Genomic DNA, 20,091 nt, shown 5'->3' with positions numbered 1-20,091 from the left:
TTCAACTGTTTCCAGCGGTTTGCTTTGAATCCGAAATGCGCTTGTGGCCGCTAGAGGTCATCGTTGCAGCGGAAAACACAAACAACAACATTCTCGTGATTCTTGTCCTACAGTGAATGAAACGACACAATTGTATTATCTTGACTAAAAGTTCGATAAATTAGTAATGCCATGAAGGTCAGAAGTGGCAGTGAGTCTGGAGATTCTAACGATATTGACCTGGACGAAATCTTAAAAACGATAGATGTGAGTTATTCATTTGGGTTTGGCAGCTTCATAATCATAGAGTTTCATAAACTTACTTTATGCCTTGTAATTTCAATTTGCTGTGACTTGGCCTTCGTATTAGCTGATTTTGCTCTCTATTTTAGCCATTGGATGACATAGACAAAAGATTATTCTCTGCTGACCCAGCCACCAGTCCTCCGCGCACAGCACCTATAGCATCAAAACAGAAGGTAAGTTATTCAGGAAATCACGTATAATAGAACTTTGGCTACCAATTTCCTCAAAATAGTTTGTTATTCATCGGAATCTGAAATAGGTTCGTATCAAAATAGATTAGGGATATCAATATTCTGTTCTAAATTCACCAATGCTGTGTAAATAATAATATTGTCTATTTAACCAATGAATGTAGAATGAGGTAGTCCTCTCTTTATATTAACTTGTTTCACAATCACATATGGACAGTAGTAAGTTAACCCAGGCGGGATTCGAACCCGCGATCTCTAGGTTGGCAGTCGAGGACATTACCCTGACGCCACTGAGGTTGGATAAAATTAAATTTAAATCCCCTGCCCTAATAGTATGGGGCAAAAATTACTTAAGTCATAATTGCCTAAAATATGGGTTGATTTTATTGGTTTCATAACCATGAATCTTATAATGGCCTATTTTATCTATTTGGTTTATTTTCCCTTAAATTGCACATCCATTCTTCAAAATTCTGAGAATACTATCCGTATGAATAATTATATTTGTTATGATTTCAGGATCCTGTGTATAAAGAGAGATTAAGAAATAAAGATGATGACGATGATGAAGTGCTGACATCGTTGTCATCCAACAATGATCAAGGAAAATCTGAGGGCTTGGGTCAATCTTTATCCAAGAGTTTGGGAAATTTTGATGTTGGAGGAGGTTACAATGCTCCTGCCAGAGCTAGGAGGAGGAATGCAAAATTTGGTGCTGGATCTGATGAGAACACCTCCACTCCAATGGTTGGAGCGAACATTCCAAGTTCCAATGTAGAGACTGGATTATGGAGTGGCGATGATCTGTGGAAGCTTGGTGGAGATCAGGTGTCTGAACAACCCATGGCATCTGTATTGCCCCCTTCAAAATCATCGACTGAGGAATCCAGAATGAAAATAGACCCCAAGCAAGCTACTGGCTCAGGTATAAAAGGAGACAAAAAACCTGGAAAATATGATTGGCTTGGTCTACTCGATGATGAAAGTGATGAAGAGAAGGATAGAAACATTGGGCTAAGAGATCAAAAGCCCTCAACAAGTGTAACTTTCAGTGTTGGGAAGGAAGTGAACTCTAGTGGGAGGTCAAAGAATGAAAATTTGAGCTTATCAGGGATTGACAATGATCCTTCAAAGGTCTTGATGGGATCTTCAAGAAAGCCAATGGAGTCAAGTTTAAGCGGGAATATTATCACAGCTGTAGAGCCCCAAGGGATTTCTTCCAAAAATTCATTGAGCGAGAATATAAGTTCACCAAAGCATAGCTCCAAAAGCTCAGGAGAGCCCAGAAGCAGAAGATTGGGATTACCACCTAAAGATGAATTAAAATCTACACAAACTCCCCAGGCTTTCAAGAATAATTTTACTGATTCATTTGGTCAGTCCAAGGAAGTTAGGGATAAGTCTAAAGGTGCTGCAAAAGATATCAAAGGCAAAGAAGAACTGTCTAAGGCTTCTGGTTTTTCTCAGAGTAAAAGTTTCATGGAGGAAGAGGAGAAGTCACCAAGGAGTTATACCCCCTCATTTTTAGATGGCTCACCAGTAAAGCCCGGTAGGCGGAGAAGGAATAGGGAAGGTACTGAAGGGATGCCTTCTAGAGCGAATATAAATGTAGATTTTGATCCATTGGACTTATTTTCGATTGATGATGGTCCTTCAAAGACTGACTCCTCAAAGAGTAAAAAAGAATTACCAGACTGGTTAACTGGTTCAAGCAAAATAAAGAGCCCAGGTAAGGTAAATGAGGACATGATTGAAATTTCTAAAGAAGAGGCAATAAAGGGTAAGGAGTTAGATAAAAATGTGGAGTCCCTTAAGGACATGGCTGCTGAGAAATTGGAGGATGTAGAGCCATATTCACCAAGGCATTCTGCACAAAAATTATCTCAGCCAGAAGAAAAGGATCAAGATCCAACCCACACTAATGTGACATCCACTGAAGTGGGTCCAGAGAAATTAATTGGTAAAACTCTTAATGAGAAACACATGCCCTCAACTACTGGTCATACTCAAGTGCATGATAGTGAGAGTACATCAAGAGGTGCATCTGATGAGTCACCTAAAAAAATTCCCCAGAAGTCTCTTCGCAAGAGCAGAAAAGAAGAAGCTGATTACAAGTTGATTTCAGGCTTGGATAAGTTACCAATAGAAGATGCTGAAGGATCCCCGATGAGGAGAAAAACCAAGAAGGATGATGAAAAATCAAGCAAGAAACACCATCATAAACTTCCATCTGTTGTGGAAAAGAAGCCAAAACCAAATAAAAATGATATTTCAGAAGGTAGAACTACTGATGAGGAGGTAGGCAGTACTTCACTATCAGAAAAGTCCGACACTAAGTCTTACTATTCTAAGCAGCTTGCTTCATTGGAGAGGAAATACAGAAGAAAAGAGAAAGAAGCCAATGAGAAAACTATCATTATTGAGCAGATGGAGGAAGACTTGAGGAGGATGAGGTTTTTTGAGGGTGAGGTAGAGCATTTGAAAGCTGTGGTGCATGTGCTTGAAATGGAGAAGTCTGCAGTTGAGGACCTAGTTGAAAGTTTGCAGGCCAGACATGGGGAACAGCTGAAGAGGTTGGAAGATGTTCACAGGCAAGTTTATAGGTTAAAACAACTTTGATGATCGAGTTTGTGGGATGGGCTTCTCACCCTGTAGGCCCAGGCTCAAAAGTTGGAGGATGGCAGAGATTTTTCAGAGGTTCCCCAACTATATATCTAAATTACAAAATGTATTGTCTTCAAGAGGATTTTTTTCGTATCTTGCAAGCATTACAAATCAATTAAAATACTAGGGGTTTGCAAGAAATCAAATCAATTCAAATTTAAGATGGCACATACTCATTAATAGTACTCTGTAACGTCCTAATCACAAACCATAAAGAGTATTTTATACTTCCTACTTAATTTTTTTCTGCTTGAAGATGGTATTGATCCCAATTAATAATGCTGTAGAGAATACGTGAAAAGAATTTACCATAGTGTAATGATGCACGCTAGCACTTTGCCTAGAATTATTGATAGGCTAATGAAAGTTCAGAATTTTCACCGAAATTACACCAAAATAGGAATTAATTAGTGTTTCTCATTCTCTAAAAAATTAGGAATGAAGTTGAAACCCTCAGGAAAGCAGTTATTCGGGAAGAGAAAAGGGGTGCAGAGGAAGTGAAAAGATTAGTGGAGGATCACAAAAAGACCCTGGATCGACTGATGGTTAGTATCTATCATGGATAGTTGTGAAAAATATATCACAGAGTTGAAGGTCAAGTATATACTGGTACAAAAGACAATCCAGCCATCGTAAGATATATAGCCCTAAATCCAAGTATAAGATTTTTTGCCACAGGGATACACCCACCAATGGGAAAGCTAATGGATTCCAAGCTATCCTCCAAGCTATGCCTCTTAAAGCAGGAGTCTTGAACCTCTTTTAATGCATTGAGGGACATACTAGTGGTCTATGTCACTTTACCATCACACCAATAAAATGAAAAAAAAAACATAATTTCAAAGTGCAATAATCTTTATTGGCTAAAAAGTTCAATCAATCAATGTGATTTTTGACATTGTTTATATTTTACGAGTGTGCTGACATATATATTATATTGTGTGGCACGATATAATATTTTCTTTAGCCTGCAGGGGCCCCAAGAAATTAGCTGGCGGGCCGCGGATTGAAGAGCCTTGTCTTAAAGCAATCTTTTCCTTCCATCAAGCAAAATTTTTGATCTAGCTTTGTATCAATTCCTATGGTATTAGTGCTGAACCTAGCAGGAAAGAGAGATAACCTCCAAGGTGCAATCTTGATTCATACTATGAACCCCCAAGTCCTCGAACTTTGTCCTGTGATTTCCATCCTAAATATACAATAGGGTGGTTTCCTATTATTTTTTTATTGCCTAAATCAAAAGATTATTACTCCGCATTTCCCACTCCCAGGAGTACACATTTCACGCTCTTAAATTTTTAAATGACGACATCTATTTTTTCGCGATTAAATGAAAAGTTAAAATTCGCAAGCGCACGAAAATACGGCGACTAAGTATGAATGCTGGGAAAAGCCTGTGTGACGTCATTCTGGTTCCGGCTTTTGCCGTGTACAGGCTATGAGCGCCGCTACGATGCAGGCTGCTAGCAGGTAGCAGAGTACCCAGCTAGCAGGTGGCACTTGAATTGAATAATTATTATAAATACCCTATCAAGCGAATGAAACTTTCCGACCTTAGGCAATTTTAATAGGTGATTATTAAGAGATGTTTCCCTGAGCTCTGTGCCTCATGCATGCATTGGTAATCTCAGGCGATGTGAAACTCCTGACTACTCGTACAGCATATAGGTCCCTGTGACGTCACGTGGAGTGGCATCCCATGAGCACTGATCTGGCCTTTTTTAAATAAGGTTAAAATTGACCATTAGCATTGGTCTAAACTGCGATTTCTAAAACCAAATAATTTGCATTTTATGAATATACTAATGATGGGTAACGGATCACAATCAATGCCTTTCGTTTTTTTTGATGAAGGAAACTACCCTATTATACGTAAAGCAAGGAATGTAAATTTGCTTTCCTCTTTGCCATTTACTAATGTAAAAAATTAAATGAATCCTCTTGTAATAATTATTCACCTCACTCTCTCTCTCATTGGCGAGTTAATTAATGTCTGAGTCAAAATAATGGGTTTTCAAAATTGATTACATTGTAATAGTGATTGCTTTGTGTTCCATCTTTGGAACGTCTCTTAATGAACAATTTGGAAAAGAAAAATTTTTTGTTTAGGCTTTCAGATATCATTTTTATATGTATTTATGCTTATTATATTTAAAAAAAATCATGGTACATTTTGCATTTTTCAAACCTTCAGCATAAATGGGTTAATGGTTACTCTCGTTACATTTCAGGATGCAAATGTGAAACTCGAGGAGGAGTTTAGGACGAGAATGCTTGAAGCAAGAAGAGATTGGGGCAGGGACGTTGAAGCCATGAGGGTGGCATATCAGCAGTCAAATAATGCCGCCATCACTAATGCTTCCTTGGCAGTTCTCACAGGTAAATAATTCATTTGAAATGAATAGTCCTATATCCACATGAGTAGTTCATGCATTCTTTTTTTCCATTTCTTTGTGACTTGCTTATTCTTCTCCTCTAATCTAATCATACAATTATGCATATTTTGGAAATCCATTATTTTCCTTCCTTAATTTTTCAATTCCGGTATCATTACTGCAGTGGGGTAGTCAGGAATTCCATTTGGGGGAGGTCAAAAAACAGCTCAGAAAATTTTTGAAAAATAGGATATTGAGTAGAGGGTTATGAACTAATTTTAACACTTTTTTTAGTTAAAAAATTTTCATTAATCTAAGAAATCTTAAGTAAAATCTATTAGTGAGCTTTCAATGTTTTGTGTTCTTTTATAAGGGAAAGTAACTATGTATGTTTTTATATTTAAGGGGGCTCCGGGCCCCCCAGACCTCCCCCCTCGCTACACCACTGCACTACTGGTGCAATAGAGTGCAAATATCTGGGGAATGTACTTAAAATTATTTTTTAGCCTCCTTGTTCTCAATGTTAATTTTTGTCGCTTAATTTTTACAACTTATTGCTTGATTTATTATTTTTCCGTGTTTTTTTGTTATTATCAGTCATGTGTTTAACCATTAATTATTTGAATGTTGATTGAGAGTAATTTTTGTCATATTAAATTCAAATTTTATGGCATTAGGCTGTATGTTTTTATATATGTAGCTTGTTTAAAAAATATGTGCTCTTTCCTGAGATTTTCAATGTATGAATACTTTCTCTCAAAAACACATCGTCAGTTGTAAAGTGTAATCTTGGAACAAATGGTATTGCATCAAAGCTTTTTAGCAAAGCAAAGCATATTATGATTTTTTCAATGATTAATTAGTATTTCTATTTGTTAAAATGTGGAGTGTAGATGATACACCGTCAATAAAAGTTAAATAAAGAGCCTGACCTAATTACAAAATGTTCTTAAATTTCCATTTTAGGCCATAGTTTTGGATCAGATACAAAGGAAAAGGGTGAAGATGATACCAAAGGTGATTCATGGATGAACACTCAATCAAAGTGTCTTGAGGAAGTTAAGGAACTAAGCCAAAAAGTGGAGCGAATGGAAACAATCTTGGCTCGTGGACTAGAGTTGATGATGCCGAAAGCAAAGCCTCAAAGTGGTGAAGTGCCAGTTCATGAAAGGGAAGAGAAAGCTAGAGACGCTGATGTTGTGGTCAATAATGTGAAAAAAGGTGGAAGGGTAGCAGTTAGCACCAAAGGAAGGCAGAGACATCGAAGGACCATGGTTCTTGCAAAGACACGAAAAATCAATGTGGGCAAGGATAAGAAACTAGACCAGGAAAGTGGAAGTTCGGAAGACGTGAAAGTGAGCTTTGAAAAGTCCAATCATGATGTCTACAGTAGTGATGAAGAAGGGGATGGTGAAGAGATGGTGAGAAGTGAAACTGGTTTCAAACTCAGAAGGCAAGCACCGAAGAAAGAAGTGGTCAAGAAAAGGAAAGATGGGTGTTGCCGTGAATGCAAATGTTGTCATGAATCCAGTAAGAAATCAGTTGGACATACTTGCAGAAGTATGAGTACTCAAGAGACACATTATCATTGGGATAAGACTGAGAAAGATGGTCAAAATGTGAACTCCCGTGATGCAGATGTAAACTCAAGAGATGGGGGTCCATATTGGAGAAACAGGGATAGAATGTCATCATTGGTTAGTATTTTATGCTCATTCTCTTGAGATATTCATCATTATAAGTAAAATATCCTGAGACTGGTTTGACGCAGCTCTCCATTCTGTTCTTCTATCTGTTAGTGATGTCATAGTGACATATTTCTTCTCTTTAACTTCCTCTATAACCTGTCCTATGTAACTCATTGGAGGCTATCCCTTGCCTTTCATCCCTTCCACCTGTTCTTCTGTGAGTTTTCATCAGGCCAATTCATAATGTGGCCAATAGTTTGTGATATTGCAAGAGGAATTCTATATTTGTTAATGTGGAAAAGAGGTCTCCAAACTGCAGCCCACAGAGACCTTTTTATTTATAGAAATAAATTACAGAAACATTTCATACCAAGATCAGTTGCTGCTCACTCATGCACAATTTTTTTACTGAATTAGAATAGATGCACCCAGTAGTGCATTCATTCCAACCGAATCACTCACTATATTGTGATTGTTGTGCGATAGATAATGTAGTAGTTAGCTTGTCATGAGAAAACCATATCTTGGCATAGCAATACATAATTTGTTGTGAGTGAGAACTACCCAATGCCATGGGCTAGTGTTCCTCGTACTCATATCAGTTAATGACCGTTCAATCAAGTGTAAACATGGAGGAATTTTAAAGTAATTTGGTTGGCACCCAAGTATGCTTTTTTACTCCCTAATATTTTTCTTGCAGAAGGATCAGTTGGACTCAAGGAATAATTTTCGGAATGATAAAGAAGAAAGGCTTTTTCATAAACCAGCCTCTGGTCATGTCTCCCTTGACTATCATGAACTAGATACATTCTTCTCACATGTAGCGAGATCAGTAAATGTAAGTTTTTCACATTTTCTTTTTGTTTTCATCAACCTTAAATGTGAATTTGTTTACTGTTAAACTTTCTTTGATCCTGATGCTCCTGAATATTATGAAGGATGTCCAGAAAGTAAAAATATGGAATTTCTCTATTTTTTAAATAGTAATTTTTTTTTAATTACATGATATTGATGGCAGTTGGGTAGCTAGGAATTTCGTTCGGGGGAGTCCAATACTAGGGGAAATTTTTTCAAAAACAGGATACTAAGTAGGGAGTTTTAGAGTAATTTTAACACTTTTTATAATCAAAAAAACTTCATATTTCAAAGGACTCCCTGGTAAATTCATGATTTTTCAATATTTTGTTTTCTTTTATGAAACAAAGTAATTGTTTTTTTTTATATTCTGGGTGGTTCTACCCCCACTACACCACTGATTGAAGGCATATATATATATATGTTCCTTATTTTTCCATGTTGTCATCTTCCCATTATGTGTAGGTTTTAAAACGTGGCACGAGTTTTTTTATTCTCTCCTCACAGAACTCCCCCGTCATTTCCTTCTTCCACTTACAGATCTCTTGTTTCACATCCCCATGTGTTGAAAATCATTTTCCACCCAAGTGAGTCTTCAGGGAGGTGAAAAAATGAAAATTTAAAGGCACCAAGTATGGGGGCACCAAGTCTCCAGAATTTATAACAATGTAAAACCATACAGGTTTTTTGGTAACTCCTCCTTTCTTCCACGGACTCTCTTTAGAGAAGGCGCGAGGGGGGCGTAATGCCGTGATCAGTTGACCGTGAATGCGGCCCGCGAGCGACCAGCTCGCCGTCAGGGGTGTGACGCGCAGCTGTAGCTAGCGGTAGAGTATTGTATTCCTGGAAAACTGTTGAGCGGACGTAAAAATGGAGCGAATTTAGGCCCTGAAGGACCATAAAATCGTGCGTTACCCCTGAAAATGATGTTACTTCAAAAAATTGTGAAAATTTAATGTTATTGCATTTATGCTCTTTGAGCGACCTCTAAATGTTAAACAATTGAGCTGAAATTTTTAGGATATCCATTCTGCACCCAGTAGCATATTTTAAGAGGTAGAAATCAAAAATCCGAGAAAAAATAAAAAATAAGCAACACCCTACTCTAGAGTGGTCTCCGCACGGAGATCCGAATAGGGGACTAGTTTACCTCCGGAATACTTCACTCCAGAGAATTCCATCATGCCATGATATAAAAATGAGAGGAGTAGTTGCTACTCGTTGGGATAGTGATATGGAGAAGAGAGGTCTCAGGAAAAGTTAGATAAGAAGACGAAACAACGGAGATCGGGTCAGTGGCGTAGCCATGAATTTCGTTCGGTGGGGGGGTCCAAAACCACGGGGGAAATTTTTTGAAAAACAGGGTACAAAGAAATGGTTTTTAAACTAATTTTAACACTTTTTATAATCGAAGAAACTTAATTTGTTAATGAAATATTTTTTTAAATTCATGATTTTTCAATATTTCCTTTTCTTTTAAGAAGGAAAATAATTGTTTTTATATTTCGGGGGGGTCCGGACCCCCCGGACCTCCTCCCTCGCTACGCCACTGGATCGGGTTTGGTCTGGTTGCTAGTGTTTTGGTTTCTCACCGCGTAGACTCGAGTGGTAAATTGCTTATGATGTTTAGGTCGAAAACGCACCGTTTTTAAACCACAGAAACTTTGAGCCTAGTTTTCCGCGGGCTTGACCTGTTGCCGGAAGCCTTGGATACATCGCGATCTCCGGCAGGCAAAGCCACGGATGTTACAATAGGGTAGTTTCCTTCATCAAATAAAACGAAAGGCATTGATTGCGATTCGTTACCCACCATTACTGTATTCATAATATACAAATTTTTTCGTTTTAGAAATACCGGTTTAGACGAATGGTAATGCTCCATTTTTATCCTCATTTGAAAAGGGCCATATTGGCGCCCACGCGATGCCACTCCACGTGACGTCACAGGGACCTAGTTTCTATACGAGAAGATAGGAGTTATACATCGTCTGAGGTTACCAATGCATGCATGAGGCGCAGAGCTCAGGGAAACATGTCTTAATAATCACTTATTGAAACTGGCTAAGGTCGGAAAGTTTTCTTCATTTGATAAGGTATTAATAATCCTTATTCAAGCCAAGCGCTACCAGCCAGCAGGGTGCTCAGCTACCCGCTAGCAGCCTGCGTCGTATCAGCGCTCAACTCGCCTCAAGGTCACCTCACAGGGCGGCAGCGGGAACCAGAAATACGCCACACGGAGAGAGATTTCCCGGCATTCATACTTACGCGTCTCGTTTTCGCGCGCTTGAAAATTTTCACTTTTCATTTAATCGCGAAAAATAGATATCGTCATTTAAAAATCTAAAAGTGTGAAATACGTACTCCAGGAGTAATAATCTTTCGATTTAGGCAATAAAAAAAATAATAGGAAACCACCCTATTAAAAGAATTCTATGGGCGGTGGGTTAGAGTACTCGTCTGCCAGGCTGAAGGTCGTGGGTTCGAGCCCCGCCTGGGTATATTACCCCTATCCAGGGCATGGATGTCAGTTATCGTCGTTATGTTCTATCCCACCGATGTAAAGGCCGACTAGTGCTGTTTTCGGGGTTAAGAAAATAAATAAAGTCATAAGTTTTTCAGAATATCCGGAAACAGAATAAACTCGTGGCCAATCGCAATTCTTGGCTTAAAGTTTCTGTAGTTTAATAACGGTGCATTTTCGACCTAAACATCGTCAGTAATTTTCCACTCGCGTTCACGGGGTGAGATGCCAACACTACAAAAATGGTGCGTTTTCGACCAGAAAATCATTAGTGATTTTGGTTCCTACTGGCAGCAGTTATTCAGGATTAAAATTTCGTGACACAATTTTTCCCCACGCCATATATTCGGTGCGCCTGATAGCTGCAACCCACATTGCTGAACTCTTATTTCGGTGGGTTTTTTTTTACCCTTGGGCTGCGGGAGTTCATGATTGTAGATGCCAGCCAGTGCAGAAGAGACCCCCAGTGCAGGAGGCACCCCCTGCCGCAAGGGCTAGACTGGTAGAGTTAACCCCATTAGCGAGCCTTGTGGTGAGGGAAAGTGCCCAACTGCAACATATCCAGGTAGCAATAAAAATTTATGGTAAATGCAGCAGTCAGTGAGCAAAACATATAAATACGTCCCCGCACTCTAAAGGCCTGGTTACACGATACATTAACACGTACAGGTTAATGTCTAAATGTATGAACGTGAGAATGAATGCCAAAATGCACCGTGTAACCACCCAACTTGTGCGAATGCATGCACAGAAAATAGAACCTGTTCTAATTTGGTTCATGCAGTGGCGTAACTAGGGATATGCTTTGGGGAGGGATGGGAGGGCCTAGGGTGGCGCCCCCCCCCCCCCCTCACACAAAGGGGAGTCCTGGAATTTTTTTTTTTAATTACTTGCCTGGATATATATTTTACATCATTTTGGAATTTAAAAGTTAACTTTGAGCAGATGCAATTATTATATGTCAAAAATTGACAATAGTTTCAAATATTTTTTTTTCTCTGAGACTTTGGGGGGGATCTTCCCCCTCATCCCCCCCCCGGGTTCATGCATTCACACATGTTCCATTCCGGTCCACCAAAATCATTCACGCAAAGGTACATTAACTTGTACTTATTAATGTACCGTGTAACAAGGCCGGAAGGGTTAACCCAGACTGCTATTGCTTCGCTTTGCTTTGGTTGTCGTTTCCTTTACATTGTGTTCTATCTGGAAGCATTTTCGCACTATAGTCGCAGACTTTCAAGAAACTTTTTAGACATTTCCTCTTGAAGCGCTCAGTTTTTATTTTCAAATTTAATTAGAAACCTCTAGTGTTAACGAAGATACATACTTGCTGAGAAATAGATAATTTCACCACTAATCAAGTCCAAGAATTTCTCCATTGCTATTTAGCTCATTTTATCAAGTTTTATGCCAATCATGTATTTATAAATTGTAAATTTTTATCTTATCTTTCATAAACCATTCTGGACATTCTAAGTGGGCATGTATTGATGATTTCTGAGATAAAATATTAACTTTGAAATTCCGCTTGGTCATTTCACGAAATCAAGAGAAGTTGACCTTAATATCTTAGATAAACATGATTTTTTGTTGTGAGGCCCTCAATTTCTATTTACAATTTTAATAGATGTGCCAAATATTGAATTAAGTACAGGAATTTTCAGCGCTCGTAAAAATAACTAACCAAATTTTTCCATAATGTTTATGTGTTAGGTTTTGAAATTTCTTTTGACACCAATTTTGCACAAAAAACGTATTATTATGCATCGCATTCAAAATTCACATTTTTTAATCGTGAAATTCGTATTACTCGTGCTTGGATGACCATCTCAACCAAAAATACTGTTCTACGACATTCGTCTTTGAAGAAATAGTTTTAGAAAATTCGTCAGAAACTTAAGCTTGTGATGTTCAATTCTTAAATTTGCTATCTAGGTTGAAAATAATCTTCTTTATAATTTACTCAATTATTCTCAGGTGCTATGATCAAGTTTTAAGACAACATTTTATCAATTTTTCCTCTTTGTAAAATGCAATAAAAAATACGAATTCAAGTTTGTAGAAAATATTGTGAAATGCAGAATAATTGAAAGAAATTTTTGAAGGATTCCTTTTTACGGAGAGCTATATGTTACTTTGAAGTCTATACAATACTATAAAACCCACTTCCAACCACTCACTCACTCTTACAAATATTTGGGATGAACAAGACGAGATACAACAAAAAGTCATAGAATCGACCCCCTCTAAAATTGTCTTTGGCTGAAACCCTAAAGAGAGTTGTCAAAACATAAAATTTTCTGTTACAGGTTGCCAACTGCCTCTATTCCTGTACTTTTTGGAGGCGTTTGGAGGTCAAAAAATCGATTTTTTAAATGTTATTTTTCGAATCTAGGCCACATGATATATCGAGAAACCAATTTGAGATCAATTAGCACTTTTAAAGTTGGCCAAATGGTGCAATTTTTACTATTTCAAGAATTATTACCTTAACAACAGGAGAACCCCACCAATGAGCGAAAGTGAGTTGAGCTTCAAACTCGAGAGAAGCATATCTAATTCATCTCATCAATTTCATTCTTTTCCTAGTACCTTTTTGCTTTTTTTTCTTTAATCTCTTAATTTTCCATAGATAGTGCCACCAGTTTTCTCATACTGTCATCTAAAGAAAATCTATGTGTCCAACTATTGTTACTAGTGATATCATGTAGTTTTATGCTAATCTTTTCAATTTTTTTAGGAACCTCATTTTTTTGTCCTTACTCATCTACTTTGCCTAACACACCATATAGGAGTTGAATTTATTTTAATATGATTTCAATTTCAAATGTTTGAATCTAATGGTAGATTTTTTAGGCATACTTTTTATACTATTTATTTTTTGTATTTTTCTTTCAGGTCATTGTTGACCCCAAAGAATATTTGGTCCGATTAGCCGCTACATATGACAACGATCTTTTCCAACCTTCTCTATTCGCACCCAATATCTGACCCAGGTACACCATTGGATTCAGTGCTTGCCAACTGGTAGAGGATGTTGAAGCCGAGGGAATAATTTTCTACTTTCTAGTGCCTTGGGAAAATTACGTAATATTTTTGTGTGCATTATGATTCCATGGCTTACAATAGATACTAACTGATTAGTCTTTATTTATGTTCTAAGTCCTACTTTTATGTGCTTAATTGTGAGTTACAAGGATTAACTTTAATATTTTAGGCTGGTATTTGAATAATATCTCAATGGTTGTGGTGAATTGTCTTTGGCCATTTCCGAATATGTCAAAGATGATATATTCATTATAATATTTATCACAGGTGGAATTTTACGTCAGTTTCACGTTGTTTATTACTATTTCAGTTCTGAAGCTGATGTGATTTTGATGTAATTGTCTGTTTACCCAGTGAAGACAACATCGTTGGTCTTTATGTAAATGGCCTGAAGTTCTAAATATTAACATTCGAGATAATTTTGGCTGTGCTATTAATGTTTTCGCAGTCAGTGCTAATAATAGAACTAAAACCAATTTTAACAACTTATCAGTTTGACAACCCACTAGTCTTTCCTTGATGTCTGTATGCTTTAATTTATTTTAAATTATTCTATAGTAAAAATGCATGATTTTCTCCTATATTAGGAGATGACAATGGTTTGTTTTCTTGGGAATTTCCCTCTATTACTTTCCTTACTGGAACATTTGTTATGCATGTACTTAAGTGATACAGAAAAAATTGTATCTTTGGTATTTTCAATAAGTATTCACAAAAAATTAGTATTTTTTGCTTAATTCAAAAGTTTTTTTTCTTTATCCTACCTAATAATATAAAATGATGGAAAAGAGTGATGAGTGAAATCAAAAGATTAATTTTATTTTGCTACATTAATCTATGTTTTAACAAATACTATAATCCTCCTGCTATGCAATAGAATTGCTGGTAGAACTATATGAAGATATTACCCCACATAAGTTCATAACTAATCGAATATTGTGACAGAAGTGTTGGGATCACTCAAAAGAATAGCAAGCAAAAAATATTGAGTGATTGTTTGGGGGGAAAAAACATTCCCATTCCTGATATCCATTCGGCAAAATATGTCTTAATTTTTATCATTTCTGTTGGGCCAAAAAATTCAGTGAGATTCTCTCAGATCTCCCAATGCCCTAGTGCTTAAGCAAGTTAAACTACTGAGGCATCATTCCCGTGAGTAAATTCGTGAATCATACCAGACAAGATGATGTGGGCTACTGAGCATATCATGCAACTAGTAGTCCAAGTCTTGCGCACTGCACCACAGCCAGAGAGAAAAAAGCCGCAACTTTGAACACATGGCGAATGATTTTTTTCTCTGTCGAGTTTTCACAGTGGCTGGTCCAAGTGTACTTAAATTATCCTAATACATTTTTAGTGGAACTCCTTCAACTTTTGAAGTATAGTTATTAGATATATTTCACTGGCAAGAACTCAATTTTTTACTATCACGTGACTGACGAATAAAATATTAATTTCCGTCTTTCCAGTAACATTTTGGAGAGCTTATTTAAAATTTTACCATATATTATTACATGCATTTCCCATCAGAAATTCCTAAATATTTCACCTTAATTATTAATTTCAATGATGAAATTAGTATCGATTGAAATATTTAGAATAATAATATTCTTCACATTGAAATGTTAAAATGCTATTTAACGTGGTAAAAAAGTTCAGAAAATTAAATGAGAAATCTTGGAAATTTTCTCTGAAAAGGTTGTCAAAACTAATAATGATTTTTGGGAGCTTACCATGACAGAAAGCTAATATCGCTACAGCTAGTCTGGGCATGAAAATTATTGGATGCTTTACGTAAGTCCATGGCGACAAGGTGGTATAGAGTAATGGAGATAAATACCATCTCAACACAGTTTCCTTTCTGTCTAAATTATAAAATTCACGGTTTTTTCCAGGTTTTCACAATCAAAATGTCGCCAAATTCATGGTCTGTTGATAAGCAATTTTAGGCAGAAATATTGATCACGTAACAATCACCAGCCGCACATTAACTAAAAATTTGACAAACGCGATAGATGCCATGAATGTAACCGCAGAAATGAAAGTGCTATCTCTTATGATGTCACCTATCGTTACCAAAATTCAGGGCTGACCAAAGGATGTGACAGGGAAAATGGAGGGAGTAGGGTGGCAGCCCTTAGCGAAAAAACTATTAAAAAACTGTTGAAAATTTCAACAGTTAATTGGGACAACTGTTGAATCCAACAGTAACTGTTAAAATCCAACAGTAACTGTTAAAATCCAACAGTAACTGTAGAAGATCCAACAGTAACCGCAGAAAATCCAACAGTAACTGTTAAAATCCAGCAGTAACTGTTAAAATCCAACAGTAACTGTAGAAGATCCAACAGTAACCGCAGAAAATCCAACAGTAACTGCTAAAATCCAACAGTAACTGTTAAAATCCAACAGTTTTTTCGCTAAGGGAGGGAAGCGAAAAAGTGTCTGATTTTTCACCAGGGTTAATAAACACTTTGGTTACCAATCTTCCAATCACAGGTTTAAGATCAATGTGTTGTCATGGCACAAGGACCAATAATTGCGCTTTGAATATACGTGCGCAGATAAATGCGTGGACAGTGCCTGCGAGTGACTGACCTTGAAACATTATCATCATATCATATTTTCTTTTGATCTGTCAATTGTACTTCTACAATCAGGTTTGCAAGATTTTTAAGGTTTTATAACAACATTCAAGGCTTTTTCCAGGTTTTTTTCACGGTAGACAAAATTCATGGCATATTCACGGTTGAGTAGGAGCCCTGATTAATTAAGTGAGGTGATTTTGGAGATTTTTGGATCCCCCCTCCCTCTCAGTGAGATTTGGCTAAACCCCCTCTCTCTAATCTCACGTGAGAACGTTTAGCATGCGTATTTTCAGTGTAAATATTTTAACCTATTACATATTTGCGTTGGATTTGAAAAAAAAAAAACAATTTGTCTAATTATTTTTATAAATCTTATTATTGCGTAGTTTATTCATATTTTCATAAGAGACACATTTAGCTCAATCAACCCAGTTTTCTTGCAATTTTACACTGTTTCTTGTGGAATAAAAATCATGGGATACCTTCTAGGACCTTCAGAGGCTCTCCCCCATGTGAAATTGGGTGAGAATAGGCTTGACCTCTCTTCCCCCCCTAAACGCCTCCCGAAATGAATGGATGCTCCACAAGGGCATTTTATCCTTATTTCACTTCTCATCCTTACCAACTCTTACAAATCTTACGAAAAGGGCAAGTTTATCGGGGAAGAAAGACTTCTCTTTATTTCTATTGATTGCCTAACCTTTACCAAGTATGCCATACTTTGAACCATATGTAATGAACATGAAAATTGAATGATGATGTGCTAATGGTGGTAATGACTGCATTAATCTGATTAGTGGATTTCCCTTGCCTTCATATATTGATGTCATTTCTACTTCAAAATAAAAATTTTCACAAATATTTTTCATACATACGGTGAAATAAGTACCGTAAGTTGGGGCGAGTTCGGACACTTTTTTACATATAAATGCGATTTACGCATCGAAAAACTTGTCAAAATGCGTGAAAATCGAAATTTAAAATCCTTAATCCTTTGAAAATACTAAGCAAATGAATCATAAGATATTGTCTTAGATTTAACTTAGAAAAATGATCATTAACACCATTGGAACAAGCCTCACGTTTTGGGGCGAGTTCGGACGCATGCGAGTTGTTAGCGTTAATGTTGTTGTGAACGAAATATTTTTCTTAAAACATGTTAATTTATTAAAAATATTACTTTCTACTTATCTTAGTGATGTTAAACGGCAACTATGAGCTTTTATTTTTATTTTACTATCAGCAAATTTGTTGAAATTGAAAAGCGAATCGCATATCTCGCGAGCGTTGCATTGATAGATGTGGACTAACATATGGTGGCATTTCGCGTCAATTTTATACATTTAATACAGACGGAGTTTTATTTAACTCTTTGGTATGAAATAAGTATCATTGAAACAAGAAATTTCTTTAGGTTAAACTCTCAATCGGACCGAATAGCTCAGGTTAAATTCCGAGGTCTCGAAATGGTTGTCGATGAAAACGGAAATGAAAAAATTTACAATAATATCAATTTTTCACCAGTTTTAATAATGAATTTTTAATGACAATCAGATACAAAATTTGACATATTAATCGACATCATTAACATCACTTAAAGAACTAAAAACGAAGCGGCCCCTTCGCAAGTCCCTTGGCGGAGCAAGCTGACGAACAATTTGCGATTTTCCCACTATGCACTCGTCAGCAACATCTGGAAACCTGAAATAAGTTTCCTTCGCTGTATTTTTTTTTCGAAGGCACTGCACACGGATTTTTTTGTTGGAGCAGACTTCAATCACTTTCCCTACAAACAGCCTATCTCGTTTATTGGTCCCAAATTTTAATAACACGAACGAATTTTCTGTGAGAGAGCCGGGAATTTCAAAATCGACTTCATTGTTGACATGCGATGCCAAAACCTCATCAACAGACAGATTTTTCTCTGAGGAAATGTCAACCACATCATCACAAACAGATTCATTTTTAATTTCAGCACTCACACTTTTTCCTGCTTCAACATTTAGTTTCTTCCCCCGCGATTTTCTACCCTCTGGTGTTTCTGCGCGGGATGATGCTAACATCTCCAGAAATGCGTTGGACCAAGCATCGGAGGCTGCGTCAGAATTGTCCTTTGGATTTAAAGAGGGGACTTTACTAATGACTCGACTTTTGTCGAATGGAAAAATTCCCGTGGCTCTAAACCCTGCACAAATATTGGGAGACAATGAAGATCCCATGGACTCAAAGGCAGACTTTAATAACCTGGGGAACTCACTTTTCGGAAGAACGCCACGATTTTTGCGCTTCCACTGGTCTAAACATTTTCGCCATGCAATTTTGAGAGGTCTAAAAAAAGCTACATCGAGGGGCTGGCATAAATGGGTCGAATTAGGTGGAAGCATGACAAAGTCTATTCCCATTTCTTCACACTTCCTAATTACTTCCACCGAGAGGTGACTCGATAGATTGTCCCCAATCATAACTTTCGGCCCCTGCCTGTTTTTGAAGAATGGCACGCACGTCGTGGTGAACCAGTCTTCGAAGGTTGTGATGTCAAACCATCCACTAATATTCCTATTGAACCTCGATCCCTCAATGCCGCCTTCTACCCAGGTAGGATACAAGTGAACGGCTTTATATACCGTGTATGGGGGTAAAAGTTCCCCGCTCGCTGATGCGGCGATCATTACAGAAACACTCGTTTTGCTGGTGTCCTTAATCACTGACGGATGTTTCTCCCCCCTCTTAACAATCACCCGGGACTTTCCAGGATCGTCACTGAAATTAGTCTCATCGTAGTTGACAATATTTTCCGGAGGAACACCATTTAAAACCACCTCTAAATTATTAAAGTATTTTTCCAGAACTTCCCTTGTCACTGCTGCGCGGACTCTCTTAATGTTCTCTCCCAAACGCACGGTGAGTTCCCGCCGTCTTGACAAGAAACCACGAACCCATTCCATTCCCGGAAAGTTGTCTTTAAAAACTTTTTCTTTTCGTCCCATCCTGTTCAGGTATTCCCGAACGACTAACCTTAAGTCTATTGCTCGCAAGGGAATGCCCCACTCGGCACATTTGAGAATCCCTTGCGCTAGCTGGTCCTCTTCCTTGGCGGATAAAACCGTTTGTCCTCCAGATTTCTTTGGGTGTTTATCCTTCAATATGTCGTGAACTGTGGATTTTGGCACTCCAAACTCCTTGCAGGCCCCCCGAAGACTCATTCTTCCAGATTTCACAGCCTCAACAGCCTTCTCAATTTGTTGGTTGTCGTGTCCGTGTGAGCGCCGGCCTCCAACGACCCTTGCGTAATTTCTCACCATTCTGCCCTCGGAGCTAGGTGCATGAAATCAAATAACGCGCTCTAATAAATAGAGTATTCGAAATATTTACACGAAATTTTTCAAACTTAATGAGAAATAGCACAGCTTTTGGAGGAATTGAGTATTATTACATTCAGAAGTACTTACCAAAGAGGAGAGATGTTTCTTTTCGCCGGTAAGATTTTTCACTCTAATGTTGCGCTGCAAACTAATCGGATGAACTGCGACCAAAAGCGACAGATCCATCGCTTTTATACGTAATATGATACATTGTACCTTTCTTTGTCTTAAAGCCATGATTACAGTGTATTACAAAGCGAAAGTCGGAAGGAAATACAATGTAAGCATCAGCCGGCGCGATCGTCCGGACTCGCCCCGCGTGTCCGAACTCGCCCCAACTTACGGTAATTGGTGACAGCATGTATATACACGCCAATTTGCCCAATACATATATGATGGAATTCCTTATACTAATACATATATAACAAAATATGACACACTTTTTATATTACCCATTCCATTTCAAGAGTCAAGTGACTATTTTACCAAGAAAAGTTCCTTAATACCATTA

The 20,091-nt window shown here is 37.6% G+C and overlaps 2 protein-coding genes across 2 annotated transcripts; one reads left to right on the top strand and one right to left on the bottom strand.

Annotated features, from left to right (window-relative positions):
- The first annotated feature begins 53 nt into the window (after nt 1-53).
- On the top strand, nt 54-14,353 carry LOC124168902. Its single transcript, XM_046547278.1, has 8 exons — nt 54-246; nt 372-458; nt 996-3,067; nt 3,577-3,685; nt 5,372-5,519; nt 6,482-7,212; nt 7,904-8,041; nt 13,481-14,353. Exons 1-8 carry the CDS (start codon nt 172-174, stop codon nt 13,571-13,573), a joined length of 3,453 nt encoding a protein of 1,150 aa, XP_046403234.1. The 5' UTR covers nt 54-171; the 3' UTR covers nt 13,574-14,353.
- A 3,374-nt stretch (nt 14,354-17,727) lies between these two features.
- Nucleotides 17,728-19,926, bottom strand: LOC124168919. Its single transcript, XM_046547311.1, has 2 exons — nt 19,668-19,926; nt 17,728-19,533 (listed from the first exon to the last, which is right to left on the bottom strand). The coding sequence occupies exon 2, from the start codon at nt 19,518-19,520 to the stop codon at nt 17,790-17,792; it is 1,731 nt and encodes a 576-aa protein (XP_046403267.1). The 5' UTR covers nt 19,521-19,533; nt 19,668-19,926; the 3' UTR covers nt 17,728-17,789.
- Nucleotides 19,927-20,091: the final 165 nt, after the last annotated feature.

The sequence above is a fragment of the Ischnura elegans genome, chromosome 12 (assembly GCF_921293095.1).
Source record: "Ischnura elegans chromosome 12, ioIscEleg1.1, whole genome shotgun sequence".
Taxonomy (NCBI): domain Eukaryota; kingdom Metazoa; phylum Arthropoda; class Insecta; order Odonata; family Coenagrionidae; genus Ischnura; species Ischnura elegans.
This window is presented reverse-complemented; position numbering and strand designations above follow the sequence as displayed.

Excerpts from the sequence above, each read along its gene's own strand:
- LOC124168902 (XM_046547278.1), top strand. The coding sequence starts at position 172 with ATGAAGGTCAGAAGTGGCAGTGAGTCTGGAGATTCTAACGATATTGAC. Across the intron at positions 459-995 it reads CTATAGCATCAAAACAGAAG|GATCCTGTGTATAAAGAGAG; the intron begins GTAAGTTATTCA and ends TTATGATTTCAG. Across the intron at positions 3,686-5,371 it reads AGACCCTGGATCGACTGATG|GATGCAAATGTGAAACTCGA; the intron begins GTTAGTATCTAT and ends GTTACATTTCAG.
- LOC124168919 (XM_046547311.1), bottom strand. The coding sequence starts at position 19,520 with ATGGTGAGAAATTACGCAAGGGTCGTTGGAGGCCGGCGCTCACACGGA.